Source organism: Malaya genurostris, chromosome 1 (assembly GCF_030247185.1).
Source record: "Malaya genurostris strain Urasoe2022 chromosome 1, Malgen_1.1, whole genome shotgun sequence".
NCBI lineage: Eukaryota > Metazoa > Arthropoda > Insecta > Diptera > Culicidae > Malaya > Malaya genurostris.
In genome coordinates, this window is record NC_080570.1 from 105239107 (window position 1) to 105258647 (window position 19541).

A 19541-nucleotide genomic window follows, 5' to 3' on the forward strand; every position below is an offset into this window, starting at 1 on the left:
TTCCGAGTGGAAAGATTAATACTTTCGGAGCAGTGAATTTTTCAATCACGACCCGCACGCGAGAAGCGTACCGCAGCGCAACTCGCTTGGATATGGGCTTAACTTGTCGACACATGTCGCGCGACTGATCGAATCCTAACTTTGACAGTTTATTGATAGAAACGTTACAGTTAAAATCGCGGTGTAAAAATGAATTCTAGGAAATTAAAACCATCAGTGTAGGGCGAATCTAGGATAATTTAATTAGCTTTGTGCAACCGGATGTTGAGGTGAGGTTCTACCACCATCAGTAAGAACACAGGTCGTGCTTTCACTTGGATTTCGGTCGTCAGAAGGAGCAGTCGGCAATGAAAGCGCAGACCTTTTGGGTGGTACAAAACCTCAAACGCACAGGTCGCAGAGCCAGTTTTCCTTTTAAGAAGATCGATTGCTTCATCCTGCTGCTGGTCGTTTGCATTGGAGCAAAGCCCTTCTAATGGCTCCAAATGTTATCTAAAGAACTATAAAAATTGCTTCTTTGCAAATCGGAAATTAAGACCATTAGTGTAGTGCAAATCTAGGATAATTTAATTAGCTTTGTGCAATTTTCGCAATGCAAAGTTCGCAACAGTGTTTATTATCGTTTATATCATAAAGAACTATACTGGCTATTTCGTAATATATATAATTGTATGTCAGAATATTTAATGTAACTAATTTGTACTTTAGTTTAGGTGCATTGTTTCAAATTCTCCACGCAAAAGCGATCGCAAAACAACTAAAATGTTAGTTGTTATTTCTGAATTTGATTGGTTAAAATTTGGTACAACTTGATTGTTGTTTTAATTAAACTGTCATTTTTTATGTATCGTGCTACCAGTTTAGAAATGACACCCATCAAAGACACGCGCTACAAACGAGTAATGAAACATTACAGTTGAGCAATGACGTACACCGTACACCATGTTTCGATCAGGTGTCACTCGTGCAACTGAGTAATGACACATTCCCAACAAAGCTACCTGTATGCATGAAAGCAAAAAATATCTCAGTTGTCAGAGTAGCTCGCCGAAAGAGCTTTTTCGATTCCGTTTTCAAGAATGTTGCTGAGAAGCCTAATGCTACAGATGCACTTTCAAGAAAATACAAATACTATCACTTGACTTTAACAGTAATTTCTGAGCATTAGGCGTTTTTATTCACATTGACATAAACTGTCCAAAAATATATTACTCGCAGATGAAATTCAAACATTTATATTGTAGGAATATCTATTCAAGTACACGGAAAACTTGTTTTACAATTAAACTCTTATATTTTTCTCTATACTTTCACTTTAATGAAACGGCCACTACGTAACTAACATAAATGACGTTAATTTGCCATTGCAAATTTTCAATGGTGAAATGAAGAGGATATTTGTTTTGCCTTTTGCTGTCTTCATTTTCAACCAAGTGACAGCATTCGAATACAGATATTTAGTTTACCTGAAGGGTTGTGACAAAATCAACAGATATGTTAGTTAAACCAACAACATTTTAGTTGAACCAAACAGGACATGAAACAAAAATTGCAATATTGTAATTTTGAGTTCTGCGGGTTCTCCGTGTGGTGGTGAGAAAAGGGAAAGCTTGCAAAATTCACAAAATCGATCCACTAATTGATATTTTGGAGTACAAAAAAGAGTGTCAGTTTTATTCGTATTTACGACATCCAGTTATGTCTCTGGCATTACACGCCCGTACTTTTTCATGAAACTAACTTCAAGGATTGTTTTATGGAATCGCTAATTTGAAATCTTAGGAAAACACGCACATTTCATGTCTTGGACGAATTTTCGTATCTTTATTAGATTTTATAGTAGAGGCTGTAGAAAAAAGGTTCTTTTTTGTAAACGCGAAACTTCAAAAAATCATATCTCGAAAATTCCACGTACCATATTGAAATAAAAAATACGTGTCGAATAATTTCGAGCTCTTTACCGAAAAAAAAGGCGGGTGGGTAATGTCAGAGACATAACTGGATGTCGTGAATACGAAAACAACTGACATGTTCCTTAACACTTCCGAATATCAATTAGTTGATCAATTGTATGAATTATGCAAGCATTCCCCTTTGCACATTTTTCGCAAAAACAAAGAAGGCATCACTTTTTGTTGAGAGGCTTGTTTCTACCTGATTTCGTTTGTAGCTATTTCACTAATGGGCGGTCCTATCGGCTATAAAAATAGCCGCATTCAGAATTTTAATGTTGATTATTTCATTTCAGATTTGCATAATTTATTGAAAGAAACTATCAATATGCTGAAGGGACTCGTTTCTAGAATTCAGAAAGGTCAAATTGCGTAATTCTCTACAACATTAAACTCTGGAACATTTTTCGCAAAAAAAGGCTTCACTTGATCTCGATTACTGTGAATTTCACACAGCGTAAAGTGCACAAATCTAACTAAATTGTTCTTGATTTGCTCTAAACTGAGGATAATTACCTGCGATATGCGAAAAACACATCCTAATAGTTCTAATTTTAGAGCCAATAGAACGGCTGATTTTGTGCAATGCTCTCCACCGTTGTTTTTTTCCCAATGCTAATGACTGGCAGCTGTGACGTAATCGCTCTTGTCGAAAGCTTGCAGACGACACAAAACACATCTGCTCGCAGTGGCGATTGAATCCAAACTGATTTTATTTTATTTTTTTTTTTTTTGCATAAATATCTGTTTATTAATCTTATTTTTGTGTATTACATCAACATTTTACAGTACAAGTGTTTTGACCCTTTGGCCTTTCATCTTTGTTGTTCATACGATTCGTTATTAATATTAGGTGTTTTAGTTACTCTTGTTTTACATACTAATGTTTAATCATAATATTTATTTTAATTATTTATAAAATGTCTACCTACTTATAACTATCCTTAACCTAATACGTACAAATTTTGAATTATTTGTATTTCAGAGATTGAGCACCTCTCTTCAAATTTCGTGCAGTATTGTTCGAATTTTTGTTCTAGTATATCCAGTGAGGCAATCTCATGTACTTCACTAGTCCTTGTCCAAGGGGGTAGATTTAGAATCATCTTTAAGATCTTACTTTGAATGCGTTGAAGCCTAAGTTTGTGTGTTCGTGCACAACCCCGCCAAACAGGGACTGCGTATTCATTTGTGGGGTAGATGATTTGTTTATAGACAGCCATCTGATTCTTCAGGCATAGTTTAGATGTTCTACAAATCAGCGGATACAGAGACCTAATGAGTATGCTGCATTTTTGAACGATTTTGTCAACATGTGACCTGAATATCAGATGTCTGTCAAAGGTGAGTCCTAGATAGATAACTTCATCGGACCATTCTATGACCTCATCACCGAATCGTATTCTGCATTCGTCTGATGGAACAAGTTATGGAGATCTTGAATGTGGAAACAAGATGACCTGAGTTTTTGCTGCATTGATCACAATTTTCCAGCTTGTAAAATATTCCGTTAAAGCGTCCAGACCTGTCTGTAGTTTATTCTTCAGAGCATTAATGACACGACCTTTGTAAAGAATGGCAGTATCATCAGCAAATTGTGACACAACACCACCACCTGGAAGAGGTGGGATGTCTGAAGTGAAAATGTTGTATAGAATGGGACCTAGGATACTTCCCTGGGGTACACCAGCAGGAATAGTAAATCTTTCTGAAAGTGCATTATTCAGAGAAACCTGGAATGCTCTATCTGCAAGATAATTTTTGATAATTTTAATAAGATACATGGGAAATCGTGCCACACATTATCCATCGTGCCACACATTATCGAATGCCTTTTCAATATCCAATATTGCCATGGCAGTCGTTTTGGACACTGATTTGTTTTGCTGGATGACGTTGTTAACCCTTGTGAGTTGGTGGATGGTGGATCTTCCTTTCCGGAACCCGAACTGTTCTTCCAGAAATATATCCTGTTCATCTGCGAAAGCAAGAATTCACCTTTGTATTGACTTTTCAAACAGCTTGGATAGGGCAGAGAGTAAGCTGATGGGCCGATAGCTCTTGGAAAAGGAAGGATCTTTCCCCGGTTTCAAAACTGGGATAACTTTAGCTAACTTCCACATTGAAGGGAAGTAACCAAGCTCCCAGCACCTGTTAAAAAGTTTAGCTAAGAAGACAAATGAGCAAATACTCAAATGTTTCAGCTCAATGTTGAATGTGTTGTCGAAACCGGGGGCCTTCATATTTTTGGATTTTTTCACAAAAGCCATCAGCTCATTCGCAGTGACTCTACTTTCCTCAGGAACTAAGCTGTCTGATTGGTCAACCTCAGCTACGCTATCAGCAACGGCTCTTTCATATGGACTAACAATGTTGAGTCCTAAATTGTGAGAACACACAAACTGCTGGCCTAGCGCATTTGCCTTCTCTACTGGTGTGATTAAAGGTATTCCTTCAGCTGCGTCCTGGGGTGACATCAGAGGAGGAATAGGCTTCGGTTTTTTCTTAAGCACCTTCGTTAAGGACCAGAAGGGCTTTGAATGTGGGAGAATTTCTCGAAGCTTTTGCTGGAAGTTCCTGTAGCGAAGCTCAGATATCCTTTCCTGGATTATCCTAGTTAAGTTGTTATAAGTAGTCTTCCTATCTAGGATGCCAGTTCGTTGATACTGCCTCCGGTAGATATTCCGAAGTCGGATGAGTTTCTTGGTGTCACTGTCGATTTGAAGAGAGGAACTCGGCATATGTTGTACTGGAACCGTCCTATCACGAGCGACTGTGATTGAATGCTGGAAGGAAGATAGGGCTGCATCGATTTCCATCGGGGAATCAAGTGGCAAATCGATATTAATAAGTTGGTCGGCGATTTGTTGAAATTGGACCCAATCGGTGCGATAATAGTTCCTCCGAGGTTGAATAAGCACTGTTTCTGGTGAAGATCCCAACGTCAATATTACTGGAAAGTGGTCAGAAGAGAGCTCGTAGAAGACAACCGGAGAGCTGTCTATGGCGATGTTGCTGATGAATATATCCAAAATGGAATGAACTCCCGATCTGGAAAGTCGCGTTGGTTGATCCGGAGCGAAGATGTTGTATTGTCCAGCTTCGTAATCTTCGGCAAGTACGAATCCGTTTCGATTCTGTCTTCTGTTTCCCCACAGCTCATGCCGTGCGTTCAGGTCCCCAGCAATGATGAATTTGTTCTGTCGTCGAGTGAGCATAGCCAGATCTCGCCTCAATGATGCACACGTGCCATCTCGAAGATTGGTTTGTTTGGGGCAGTACGCTGCAATGATGATGATGGGTCTCATCGTCGTTGTAATCTCAATTCCGATGGCTTCTATGAGTTGCAATTTAAAGGCTGACAGAAGCCTGTGCTGAATGGATCGTTTAATGGCAATGGCAACTCCCCCTCCTCTGGTAGTTGCCCTGTCGAGCCTGTGAATCCTGTAATTGGAAATAAAAATAGAAATTTCAGGTTTAAGATGAGTTTCAGTTAAAATAGCAATATCGGCATTCTTCTCTTGAAGAAAGTCGGACAATTCAGCAGTTTTGCTCCTGAGTGAGCAAGCATTCCAATTTACTATAACCAACTCATTATATTGCATATTCGATGATGAATTTGCCTAAGGCGTTGATTTGATCTAACCGCGTTCTGCAGTTTCGTAGTTTTGTTGTCATTGTTTGAAAAATGACGATCAGTTGTTCAGCAGAAAATAAATCACCAGAGTCATCCTTTGCTTGTGGTTGATTATTGCCCCATCCAGGAGGGATTTTTGAGGAAGATTCTTTTTGTGATCCAGCGGCTAAATCTTTTGGATTGCTGCGAGGAAGTGGCGGCAAATTCGGAATATCCCTCTTCGGTGGGAGCCGTGGGAAATTAACTTCATCCTTCTGTGGAACATTCTTGCGCGTTGATTGTTTGCGGGACGCCTGTTGTCGAATTTTTGTGAACTCAGCACGTTTGGGACACGATTTGCTAGTAGATGGATGGTCGCCATCACAGTTCACACATTTTACAGCGATGTCATCTAGTAGGCAATCGTTGGTATTGTGTGGTTCGGCACATTTCCCGCACCGACTTTTCATGTGGCAATTCCTCGCTCCATGTCCGTAGTTCAAACAGTTCGTGCACTGTGTGACATCCCGATGTACCGGTTTATACTTTTTCCATTCGATGATTATGTGAAATAACGATTTAATCGTTTTCAGTTGACTCATGGTGATGGAGCCCTTCTCCAGATGAATCAGGTACAGTTGATCTCTAAACTTTTTTCCGTATTATGGCGCTTCATTTTAAATACCATCAAAGGCTTTAGTCCAGCCTCCGACAGTGCCTGCTTTAGTTCGGCTTCCATCATGTCGGGTAGTCCTCGAAGTACAACCTTCATAGGTTTGTTGGCGGCAATATCGTGTGTGAAGTATTCCGCTTTTGTCTGCTTCAGATAGCATTCCACTCCTTTGTAGTGGTTCAAAGCCGGAACAGTTATTTTGTAGCCTTCAGTACATAAACGGATTGTTGCCTGTAGTCCTTTGCTGATCAGTGTGTTGAAATCCGAGCGTAGAGTTGGTGGGAAGCTCTTCAGGTAGAAAGGCGGCATTTTTTCCTTCTTCTGCAGTTCCTCTTCGACATCTACTGGCAGATCAGCATATTGGTTTTTACTCAGCAAACGGTCGTTTACTTGTACATCACTTGGCTTCAGACGCTTAGCATCCTTTGGATCCTTCTCGGTTCTATGGCGGTTTTTACCCATAGCTTGGGTAGGTAGACAACTGCGAATAAAAAATAAAACAAAATCGAAATTAGTCGTAGTAGGTTATTCGTCTATCCACATCGAGTGTTAGATGACGAATGATACTGATTGAATTTTTGTTGAGATTTCCTTTTATGTGATTTCGTTTGTAGCTTTTTCACTAATGGGCCGTCCTAACGGCTATAAAAATAGCCGCATATAGAATTTTAATGTCGATTATTTCATTTCGGATTTGCATAATTTATTGAAAGAAACTATCAATATGCTGTAGGGATTCGTTTCTAGCATTCAGAAGGACCAAATTGAGGAACTCACTGCAATATTCACCACTTTTCGGAACATTTTTTTGGACGATTTGTTGTACAGCAGCAGCTATTTTGTTCTCTTCCTCAGAACGCGTTCTGATTGGCTGGTGTTGACATGGGTCAAATGAGATAGGTTTTTCAATAGTGTACTATTGAAATACTTCAATGCTTTTGCTATACACGTTTAAGTTGAAAAATTTCGATTCTATTGGTAGTTAGATTATATAAATCCTTCCACAGATCACTGAGCTATGAGCTTTTAAAATACGAGAAAGGCAAACGCGCCATATGAATTATCCTCTTTGATACTCGTTTATACCAAACATTTCAGAAAAGTTGAATTTTGAACTATTTGAGATTATGCCACACAACTGAAAATTCTATCATAAAATTGTGATCATATTTCCGATGGCATGTAGCAAAAATTATGTTGATTCGTTAGATACAACAAGAGATATTGACGATCAAAAACTTATCACTCTCTCAGAGGGTAAATTTTGAAAAGGCATCCCATAGTAAAGTAAGTCGTATTCACGACAAAAAGTTAGATGAAAAAAAATTGAGTTGCTGATTTTGCGTGGAATGCCCCATAGACATTGTTCACTTTAGTTGGTATGTTGGCTTGAATGGAATATCAACATACTTGGGATAATTAATGAATGAATGCAATTGTGTTCATCGCATTAGTCGTCGCTTGTTACTGGACTCGGGATGTTGACAGACAGCCACTTTACGTCAATGGCCATACTGTCGTTTTACGCATAATTGATTTTTCAAGTAACCGAAACAATTGAACAAATTCAGGGACATTTAAGTATTGTCAGAAAGGTTTTTAAATTTTGACGTAGGACTACGTCTTTCTTTACTATGCTCACCTGGGTGCATTTTCAAAAATTTCACGACACGAAAGTGTAACGAAATTATTCCAGATTTTATTTCCTAATAACTTTTTCTCTGTTTGAGCATTTTCGCTAATTCTTTCACGAAACGAATGGAGAAAGATGTAAGATTGTCGTTAATACCACGTTCAGTATGAAAACATTGTTTAAATAGTGAAAAAATAGGTCCAAACATGAAACATTAAAATTTACCGAATCTATAAAAAGGGTTTATCGCATCGCACGTTTGTTAGCTATGAAAACCCATGAATGGAGACACATCGAGTGCGCAGGCTGCCATCTATGTCAAGACAGTGGAACTACACCCGGCATTATTCAACTGGTGCTTCAGTCAATGGCGAATATGAGGTTCCGTTCCTCCAGCCTAAACGCCGAAAAACAATAACTAGTTCTTCTGTTAACATATCTGCTGTTGGACCTTTGCAGTGTGAGTTTCGCTTCAAACAAAAGTTACTGCATCATCTTGCTGGTGGTCGTTTGCATTGGAGAACAAGAAAACGAAAAGTAGACAACGATGGAAAATATTCTACAAAATCAACCGTTCTAATGGCTCTAAATGTTATCTAAATAACTATTAAGACTGCTTCTTTGCAAATCAAAGGTAAAAAAAACACCAGTTTAGTGCAAACCTTGAATAATTTGAATAGCTTTGTGCACTTTTCGCTGTGCGAAATTTGAACCAAACGATCGTTAACTATACATTGCGTTCGAGAAAAATGTTCCGAACAGTGTTTAATATCGTAGAAAATTCCACTATTCGGTCCTTCTGAATGCCAAAAAATGAAATGAACCCCGTACAACATTTTGGTAGCTTCTATCATCGAAATATTTAGATAAATATGAAATATATGAGCCATATGATATATGGAAATATATGAGCGATGCGTCATCATCCAGCTGCTGGTCGTTCGCATTCGAGAAAAATACACCAAAATGTGAGCGACGCAGAAAAATCAATTTATCGACCTTTCTAAGGGTTTCTCAAACGACTATAAGAATTATTCTTCTTTGATCGGAAATAAAAATAATTCGTTTAGAAAAAATCTAATGATATAATCCGTTCGCAGTGGAGACTGCGCATTAAACGAATGCAGATAAAACCAACATTTAGTTGATTTGAGTTCAAGAAAAATGCACCGAACAGTGTTTAATATGGGAGAAAATTCTACAATATGGCACCTATAGGGACTAGAACTGAATAACATTATGACAATTTCATATCGGAAATCTGCTAATGAAACAACTTTCCAAATGCTTTAGTTTTGAAAACCTAATAAGGGTGGAACTTGAAGCAGTTATTTTGAAGATATGAAAGGAATGCAGCCAATCGTTTAGTTGTAAACGTATCTTTGTAAAAGATTATAGAACGTTTGAACATGTCTCAATACATGCAGTGAAATTTGACACGGCAAAGGCCAAGAGAAAGCCTGATAACGAAAGTTCGCATAATTCGTCGAGGCCCGCCATGTGAATTGCAGAGTGCATTAAGCGTCACAAAGAGAATAAAATACAAACGCAATCTCTTGAAATAGAATGGTCCTTTTCAATACTACAAATCTTGAACGATCGAACGGTATCAAATCAATTGCTATGTATACCCATCTCGAATGCAGTCCTACGTCAATCTCGCGGTTATGTCTCTAGCATTACCTACTCCAAGTTTTTTTTTAAAGATAAATCTTTTGTAATAAAAATACTTAATGATTTCGAAGCATACATATTCACTCTTCTGATCTCTGTACCACACTGGGATTTCAAGTAATAAAATTTTTTAACATGTTAAAGTGCTTCATATGGTTTCATTTTGTTTTAAATGAATATTTGAGTTTTTTTATAATTTAAATTAGCAATTAACCATGCGCTGTTATTCAAGTTCTATTATAAGGAAACTCGTGGTGCATAAATAACGCTCATATTTTTTTTATGGGGAAAAGCAGTACATTTTGCGTAAAAAAATATATAGTACGCCGACTTTGAAAGAAAAAACAGTACATTCGGTAATACGCATTTAATCTAACAAAAGTGATAATAGTGAAATTATCAGATGTTTTTTTTTCATAATCTCAGTCGTTTTTATTTCTCTTTTAATGTGGAACACATTTTTGTTTTCTGTATAGGGATGCAAATTAGAAACTCAGGCAAAATACACGTAGAAATGTGGTCAGGTTTTGAACAATTACAGCTTAGTCAATTTTGTATCAATTATCAATATTATGTAACCATTTGATTGGAAATATTTCTACGTATTGATTTGAATGTAGGAAGCCACGTATTTTCAATTTTATATGATTGAAAGTTGATTAATAGCTAACAGTGTCCTATTTTATCTGCAAAAAATCTCCGGCATACCGGATTTCCCTGCCATAGTAGACGGTTTTGAAGGAGTAAGCGGTATATCAATGGGAAAGCATCGCTCTGATTGGTCAATCGATGCAAATGCGAAACTGTTGAAAGCACGCGAAACTATAAATATAAGCAAAATTATAGCTAATATTTCAGCCCTACGCGTAGCATGTTGGAGGCAGGGATGCCAGGTTCACAGATTAATCTGTGTTTCACAGATTTTCATCTTTCTGAACAGATTTTAAAAATGGCACTGAAATTAATCACAGATTTTCACAGATTTTTGAAATCGATTACAGTTTAGCACCAAAAAGTGCATAGCGGTTTAATAAAAATGTGCAGAACGGTTTGGTAGTCAGACCGTTTTTTTTGCTCACCAGAATGATTCTGATCAGCAATTATGGTACGGGAAACGTGCACAGATTTTCACAGATAGGTTTTTGCTTGATAACATATATTTGGAAAAATGACCTGGCATCCCTGGCTGGAGGTTGGTTGTTGCTAGACAGCAAGGCAAAAAGTCCCATAAAACGATTTGAAGCTTTAATTGGTATGCTCTGATCTTGTGTCATGAAAGATCGGATGAAATTCCATGTTATGTCGTTTCGCCTGAGAAATTGATAACTACCTCAGGGAAAATTTTGAGTGCATAAGATTAATTTCTTATTTATATAAGATGAACTCGATTGATAATGAGAAAAAGTTTAACGCTGCAACCGAAATCGCAGAATGGTAGTAATAGTAGAGAAACGCTATAAAAATAACTGGTTGCATACAAAAGTTGAACACAAGCTTGTCGAAGAGAAGCTTAAATATCGATATCCGCATCGCAACCCACTTAGAAAAAAAAGACGTTCAACGGTGGTCCTTCATTGGTCCAATACGTTGGATCACTGGTCTAATGAAAGTCCAATCAATCGTTCAACGGGAGGCCAACACGGGACCTTCGTTTGCCGATTTTGAAACAGACCGTTGAACCGAATGCCATTTTTTTCGTTCATCAAACCCGGCAGACAGAGGTCCATTGTTGAGCCATTTTTAACATGAGTAGTTGGAGCCCCGTTGGACTAGTTTTACTGCAGAATATCTGAAGTTTTTTTCACTTATTTGTTTAACTAATAATACATACCTGCACAATACTTCTACTTCACATAGAATAACAACACATTTTCTTTCTATGTAAAGGTAACACTTAATTTTCACACTATTTTTGCAAGAGAAAAAACAACAACAAACCGTTCCAGCAAATTGAACGAATATTTCGTGCAATATGTCGTTCAACAAGCGATCAAAGACCAACAAAATTGAACGGCCTGCTGAGAGGGAAGCATGCACAAAGATATAGTTGCATACATTTGGGCTATTGATGTAATTTCGTCGGCTACGAAACGAATACATATCACGATAAATAGAGTCTATAGGGACCGTGCACGAGGGCGTGGTTTAGTGGCCGGCGACGACAGCGCACGAGGCGGCGAGTGGAAAAAATAATGCTACCATAGCAAAACTTGTAAACTGAGTTTGAAAATACTTTCTAGCGTATTTTCTCTGCGGATTTTTTTTCCGAACCCTATGGAATTATTCGCGTGTGGTGCAAACGATTGTTCAACATCGACTGACTATTAAATTTTGAATCGAATTATTCATTCTGTATCTAAATACGGCCACGTCATTTTCTGTCATTGCAGTTGGATTTGTGTCTAATATTTGTCATATTCACTCAAATTCAAACACTCAAACGATATTCTCAGCACATTAAATGATTTTTTAATCGACTTGACCGGAAACACTGAAAAATATCTTGCTAAAACATTCTAATTTCAGACCTTTAGTAATAATTGCTTCTGTGTAATTTCTTTTTATACTTTCACTCAAAGAAAATACCCAAAGGAAAGGTTTAAATATTTTTAAATGAAGTAAGTTTTTCTCGAAGTTATTCTTACTTTCGCTGAATTGCAATTATTACACCACTTGCTATTACTTTATTTTCAGAGCAAAATAGACCCAAATAATTTTCCATCCGTCAAACTTTGAAATGGGCCACAGTTTTAGATAAGTTAAAAAAAACTACTCGATAAAAAATAACTGCCCGGCTGTCAAATTTTAACTAAAAGTTCAAATAATTCGCAGGCTGGTCCATACTCTTAGAATGGAAGAAGAAAATAAATTGTAATCGTAAAAAAGCTAGCAATCTCACGAGTAGCCAGTTTGACATATATAGTTCTACACGGAATTCTTGAATTTCATCCGAATCAGACTTTCGGTTCCGGAATGATAGGGCAAAGCGTGTTAAAAATTATGTACCGTCACTTGAAGAGTCGAAACGAAAAAAGTAAAAAGTTTTCTAAATTGGTCTCGAAAGTATTCCCGGTTTTCGAATAACGACGGCAGATAATAGTCATACACTCAAAAAAAGATCTCACTTATTTTTACGCTTTGTCCGGTATTCCTAATCTTAGGTTCAAATGAATGATCTTATGCTCCTACCGAAAATTAAGCTTATTTTTGGTTGCAATTAAAATCATGTTAGTTGATGGCCATACGAACCAACTTCGATTATACGTTCTCGGGTTCTAGTGCCCGAAATACTTACAATAGTGGAACTCATTACGTTTTCTCATCCATGTCAGAGAACTGTTCCATTCTGTAGGTTATACTAGTTATTGCACAAATAATCTCTTTGGTTTATTTTAAGAATCGGAGAGAAATGTTTTTAATAGTATACCACAGTATTATATATGAGAATATGATTGATTGATTGATGTGAGAAAAGGATCATTACACCACTATGTTGTATTAAAACAGGTTTTTGACTGTTTTATTAAGCGTGAACATATGGTAACAGTGTAAAGCTATGGTCGAGTTTTTTCGCCTATTCGCCACTAATGGCGCTACTTGTAATCGTGCACGGTCCCTATATTCTGGGTTCGCTTGTTCGGTGTTGGTTCCTAATAAAGTCCAATCTAAGCAGACTCTCGTGCATTTGCGGATTCAAAAGTGTGACGATTAATTGAAAATGTCGATCATTAGAAATGGTTGCCTTGTTCCACATCAATGGCTCGAACAACCCCATAGGGCTGATCCTTGTAGTTTTTGAAGGTATTTTTTTAGTTCAATATAAACTAAAAACATGAGAAAGGCAAAATGTACGAATTAATCACCAAACATTTTTTACACAAAAAATCAGTATTTTTGTGTCTTTTTGGTGGAGACAATTTTTAATTTTCACAGAATTTAGCAAAATTGTTGTGACGCGCTGTGAACAAACATAATTATGAAAAAACCACGATGAAAAGGAGAGAAAGATAAAAATTCATTCATTGTTTGAATGTATTTATATTTCAAGCGGGTCATTTCGCCGAATTTCGTTCCTTCGAATTGGTCATTTCACCGCAAGTCATTTCGCTGAAATGGTATTTTCAAATACATCATAATATTATTGTTTTATGTTATTATGTCTCCTGGATAATTGATGTGATGCCCAGGCGACGTCAGCTTAGTTGGTCGCCGACCCGCCGTCTTAATCGACGGCCTCTTTCATCCAAACCTGTAACCGTCTCGTTCATCCGGTCTAGGTTTCTTTGCTTTAGTTAGGTCCTAACGAGCGGTAGCGATGTCGGACAGCACACGAACCAAAACGATGTGGCTTTCGGCGAAGTGACCCCGACCCATTTATATTCACCTCGTGTTGTCATTGTTCCTTCTGACATTTTGTATTGCGGTAGGTCGAAATTCGATGCGTTAAATACAAATCGTAGCTCTAGTAATATTTTATACAATAAATGCAGTGCATTTGAATGGAAAAATAACAGAACAAATTAAAATTTAACATTAAGGGTGAAAAACAGTACGCAGCTTTTGGGTTAAAAATACAGCACGGATACGAGTGTTATGCATAAATTACTAGCAATAAACACCATGCGTTTCCTTCGAATAGAGCTTCAATGGAAATGCATGGCTGAATGTTTATTTTTTTCTAATAAGTCCAATATGGTCGTCTACATTTTGAAAAAAATATGAAACCGAAGCACTTTCACGGATTAAAAAATAAATCATTTATTACTGCAAAATCCTAAGCGGAACCAAATTCAGAAGCGAGGAAAAAATGCTTCAAGTTTTGTTTAGGGGCTACATACCGTCCAGCTCGAGAAAAGAAGCTCAATCTTTTGATTACTCTAGGAGGTGGGAGAGTGATTTCATTTCAATGAATTAAAAGCATACAATAGTAGATGTTTTGTTATGTTTAGTAAAAAAAAATTATCGCCATCTGTTGAAGATTTTAGGACCCTGCAACGAAACGGTTTTATTTTTCTAAGCTACACGCAGAGAAATAGAGAATGTCTAAAATAACAAAATTGTCGGTAGATATTTAAATTTAATTTATGATGATTTCTATCTAGAATACTATTATTTTGAACTTATTTCTCACTACAACATCAACAATATTCTCTGTTTGATTTGATTCAAAATTATTGTCTAGTCAAATGAAAAATATATTGTTTCTGCTGCTTTTATTGTGGAAATAACTATTTATTACATGTCAACCACAGTTGAATTGATAATATACATGTTTATTCAATCCTGCTATAACTTTATATCAAGAAAAAAAAAGCAAACTGTCTATGATCTTATTTGTGTTATGATACAACTAAGTCTACTGTTTAAATGAATCGTATTAGTTTTATTTCTTATAAACCAGAGCAATTTTTTTTCGAGCGAGTAAATCAGGACATTTGCTCTCCTGTGGATAAAGCTTGCGTGTGTTTTATAAGTAAAATTTTATCTGCTTCTTTCATTTCCTAGGGAGTTTTCAACAATTCGAGCGTATGTATTAATAATTATTAATGTTTTTGAAAATTGCATAACACATTTTCTGTACAAAAAAATGTTTGATACAGAAATCTTGACCGGACTGATGATCATTAGATACTAATTGAAATACCAAAGCTTAATTGTGGTATGTGAATAATTTATTCGTCTCGCGACAAAAGAAGTAATTGTCTTGAAAATTGGCAATTATAATAAAAAGCTTGGTTTTCAAGAATACCAAAACGAAAATAAATCTAAATAAAAGTAATATCAAAAATTACCTTGCAAATTAATTAGAAAGGAATCCATTTATCAATGTAAATCGTACATTTGATTTACATTGATAAATGGATTCCTTTCATATTAATTTGCAAGGTAATTTGCAAACATACAAAAGTTTTAGTTGAAATAATTGTATTAAAGTTAATTTAGTTCAACTAAAGAGCTTGTAAATATAAAGCGGCGCTACAATTATTAATTTTAATAATAGTTCGTTTAAAACTAATTTTTCAAATGGAATTTTCTAAGAGATTGTTTGTCAAAAAATTTGACCAAAACTCACAAGTAAAATATTTGATATTTTTTACAAAATATTGATTGAAACAAACTAATCTACTGAGAAAATCTAATTATGTTTTGTAGTTTTAAGCAAGCAGTTTCAATAATTTTTTCATAAATTACTCACAAAAAACAAAGTCTTGGTATTAACTTCCTTTTGTGGAAGTTGGCCTTTCTGTTTCAACAGACTTTCGCAGCCGATTCTAAGCGTACAGAATCATTGCATGACTAGTATAACGATCCTACTAACACTATGAATTCTTCCAGGTCGGGGTTCGAACATATGACAACTGGCTTGTAAGACCAACGCCGTATGCATTGAACCGCCAACCCGGGTCAACTAACTATTTCCTAAAATACTTTTCTAATTCGTCCGAATATAAATTTCATATGCACTTTTAAAATTGTCGAATAAACTCTACTGTTTCTTTAAATGATGCAATTTTTATCCTTCCTTTCCAGTTCGATTGAGTAAAAAAGGACTCACATTTTATGAATTCTAAATCGTTTCGTAATATTTCCACCCTCCAGAATTGACGAGGCACATACCTGAAAGTAAATGCTGAAATTCTTATGTTACAAAACGACTACCATAATCGCTGGAACTTTTCAAACCGTATCCAAACAGCATGGTTATTCATTGTATTCGAATTTTATTTCCGATATCCGGAAAGCTTGACACAGCTCTTATCCGTAACGACGCAAACGTCCGTAGAAAAGATTGACCTACAAAACATAAAAGGATTTTTTTTTCTGTTCGTTACAGAATGTCGCCAAGTTGTGGCACTGCGTTTAACCGACATCAACGTACCCGAGATTGTGGATTATCGGGCGACCGTTACGCTGTCCTGTTCGTACGACCTGGGTCCCCACCAGCTGAACTCGGTCAAGTGGTACAAAGGGAATCAGGAATTTTACAGGTAAAAAAGCTGTTCGGTTGTTAATTTCCAGCACACAATTGTAAGTCAATTAGCACTATAAAATTCCGATTCATTACCTTTTCAACCGCAGATACGCTCCGATGCTCAATCCGAAAACGAAAACCTTTCCGGTGGAGGGTGTCGTGATTGCCCACGAGAACCTATGCAACCAGTACCTGTGCCAGATTCGGTTGACCAGTCTGGAGCGGCGTTCCAGTGGTGATTATCGGTGTGAAATTTCCGGCGATGCTCCCAAATTCGCCCTTGCCAACGGAAGTAGAAATATGACAGTGGAAGTCCTGCCGCAGCATGACCCAATCATTAGTGGTCTGGCTGCCACCTACTATCCGGGAGAAACCATTGAGGCCAACTGCACTTCGGACATGTCGAGTCTGGGGACGCGGTTGTACTTTTTCGTCAATGAAAAAGCGGTAAATCTAACCGGTTGAACTGGCTTGTGCTAGTGGGAATGTTGCATTCTGTTGTCTCCTACAGGTTCCCATCGAGTACTTGCTGCCGGCACAAGAGACGAGCCTTGAAAGCGACAATTTTGTGCTGCGATACCGAATCCTGGAAATGCACCTTCCGGTCGATCGACTATTTCCCAAAGGGGTTGATCGCACCATTTTACACGTCAAGTGCATCGACGCGATTGATGCCGTTCGCACAGCCGGACGCGAAACAACGACGCGGGTTGCTGTGCAGAGCCATCGTTGGTCGTGGATCATCGGTGGGATGAGTAGCGGCGGCGGCGGCAGCGGCGGAAGCTTATCGCGGATCCCGTTCCTTGCGAGGATTGAATTCGGTGAGTTTTAGAACGATTCAAATTATGCATCGCCATCACTTCAATCAGATGCAGTTTTTGCTTGGTGCTATTTGTGTGAGTAGTAGATTTGTTATCAGTATATGAGCCAATGACGCCCATTTTTATATAGAAATGTAAATATTATCGTTGGAATTTAATACTGCTTCTAATTAAGAAGGTGTATCAATTCTATCACTTTCACTTATTTTTTCTTTCATGCGACGCTAAACATTACTAATTTAGTGTAATTAAGGAATTGTGCCAGACATATATAAATACTTCAAATGTTTAGAGATTTAGTTTTAGAGTACATAAAGTTTTCTTGCTCTTATATACGATCTCCAGAAGATTTCCTACGAAGAGGTGGTTGGTGATGAACAAGGTATCTCTGGGTAAAATTTTCCGAAATCAAAAAATCACCAAATCTTATTTGGCAGCACTCTCTCTGATTTCCATGAAACTTTCTGGGTATGAAGACTTTATTACAAAATACAGCTTTGCATCTTACTGTACATTTGCAAGACAGAATTTCATTCAAATTGATATATTCAAAATATGACAAATCCTACCGAAAAGTTATTGACTTTGACAAAATTAGTCGAAAGGTTGAAGGGTAAGTGCATACCTTTTTCGATTTTTTTTAAATTCTAGATAAAATCAATCTTCCGGAATTCGGATTCAAATGAAGTTTAGGAACTCTATACTAACTTATTGGAAGTAAACATTAATTCGGTCCTTTTTCGGTCAAAAATTCATTTATTTCAAAATAAAAAGAATTTAGAGGTTTGTCAAAGTATCATCCATCACTAGTTACAACTTTTTCCCATCTCTCCGGCAATTTTCTCTCTCTCTCTCTCTCTCTCTCTGTGTGTGTGTGTGTGTGTGTGTGTGTGGTGTCTGTATGTGTGTTGTCAACTAATAGGTCGAGATCTCAGAGATGGCTGGGCCGATTTTGATCAAACTAGTGGCAAATGAAAGGTCTCCCCGTCACCCAAAACGCTATTGAATGGTGTTGAAATCGGATGTTTACTTTTTGAGTTATACGAAGTTTTATGTCAAAATTTTCAGTTTTTTGACAGTATCTGTCAGAATTGACCTTGAAAACAGAATATGTTTTTAGACTTAGATTCCGCACGGTAATAGCTATCCAACAAGCCATAGATTATTTAAATCCGTCCATTCTGTGTAAACGACTTTTCCCCTTATTCCAGCAGTAGAAGTTTTGAGTACTGTATGACAAAGAAATGCTTGGGAGCAACGGAAAACACGATTTTTATACTGTGACATACAATTATTTCTAAGTGCCCAAAAGACTGTGTACAGCATCCTTTTTCATGACAATTTGCCTTGGACCGATTTTAGCACGGTTCGTTTTTGGCAACATAATCGTTCGAATATGGCATTTATAAACCAGATGATATCAGCATTATCGAGTTGAAAGTAATTCCATAATTATATTGATTTAAACTACTTACAGCAATAAAAGCTGGAAGAACATAACTTCCATATACCATACGACTCAGTTCGTCGAGATCAGCAAATGCGTGTGTGACAAATAATTTCACTCAATTTTTTCGGAGATGGCTAAACCGTTTTCTACAAACTCAGATTCATATGAAAACTAGTATACTCACAAATTTGGATCCGACTTCTGATTTCGGAACCACAGGATGACATGTGAAACGAAATTAAAATAATGCAATTCATTTTTCTCGTAGATGGCTGAACCGATCTAAGATTCAAATGAAATCTAAGAATCATCTATGATTCGAATGAGAGGACTTAAAATCCTATAAAAATTAGTCAGATCCGATTTCTGGTTTAGGAGATACAGGGTGATTAGTATAAAAATTTCCATTTCACATAAATTAATCAGGTTTATCGGGTTTGCAAATTTGGATAGTCGATTACCAAATAAATTTATTTCAGTTTAAGCGGTATTCTTTTTTGGATTCGGAATGTACCCCCAAATTTTAATTCGCACTACAATTTCTCAAAGATGTCTACACACTCCTCAGGTGAATTTATCTGATTTCGGCTACACCGATCTTAGAACTCCGGATCCAGTTTCGAATCGTTTCTCAAAGTTTAATCATTTTTTCAAAAAGGCCAAATCGAACTTCAAAAACAAAAATTCAAATTAAAGGACTTAAGGTCCCATATAAAATTGGTGAATTTTATCCGATTCTGGAATTACAG

At 36.9% G+C, this 19541-nt stretch overlaps 1 protein-coding gene across 2 annotated transcripts in view; it reads left to right on the forward strand.

The window, feature by feature from the left end:
• LOC131425313 (uncharacterized) overlaps positions 1–19541 on the forward strand; it is a 138863-nt gene that overhangs the window by 77766 nt on the left and 41556 nt on the right. For both annotated transcript variants that reach the window (XM_058587105.1, XM_058587107.1), the window contains 3 exons: positions 16384–16537; positions 16629–16968; positions 17033–17342. In XM_058587105.1, coding sequence (XP_058443088.1) covers positions 16384–16537; positions 16629–16968; positions 17033–17342 — 804 coding nt within the window. The remainder of the gene's footprint in view (positions 1–16383; positions 16538–16628; positions 16969–17032; positions 17343–19541) is intronic.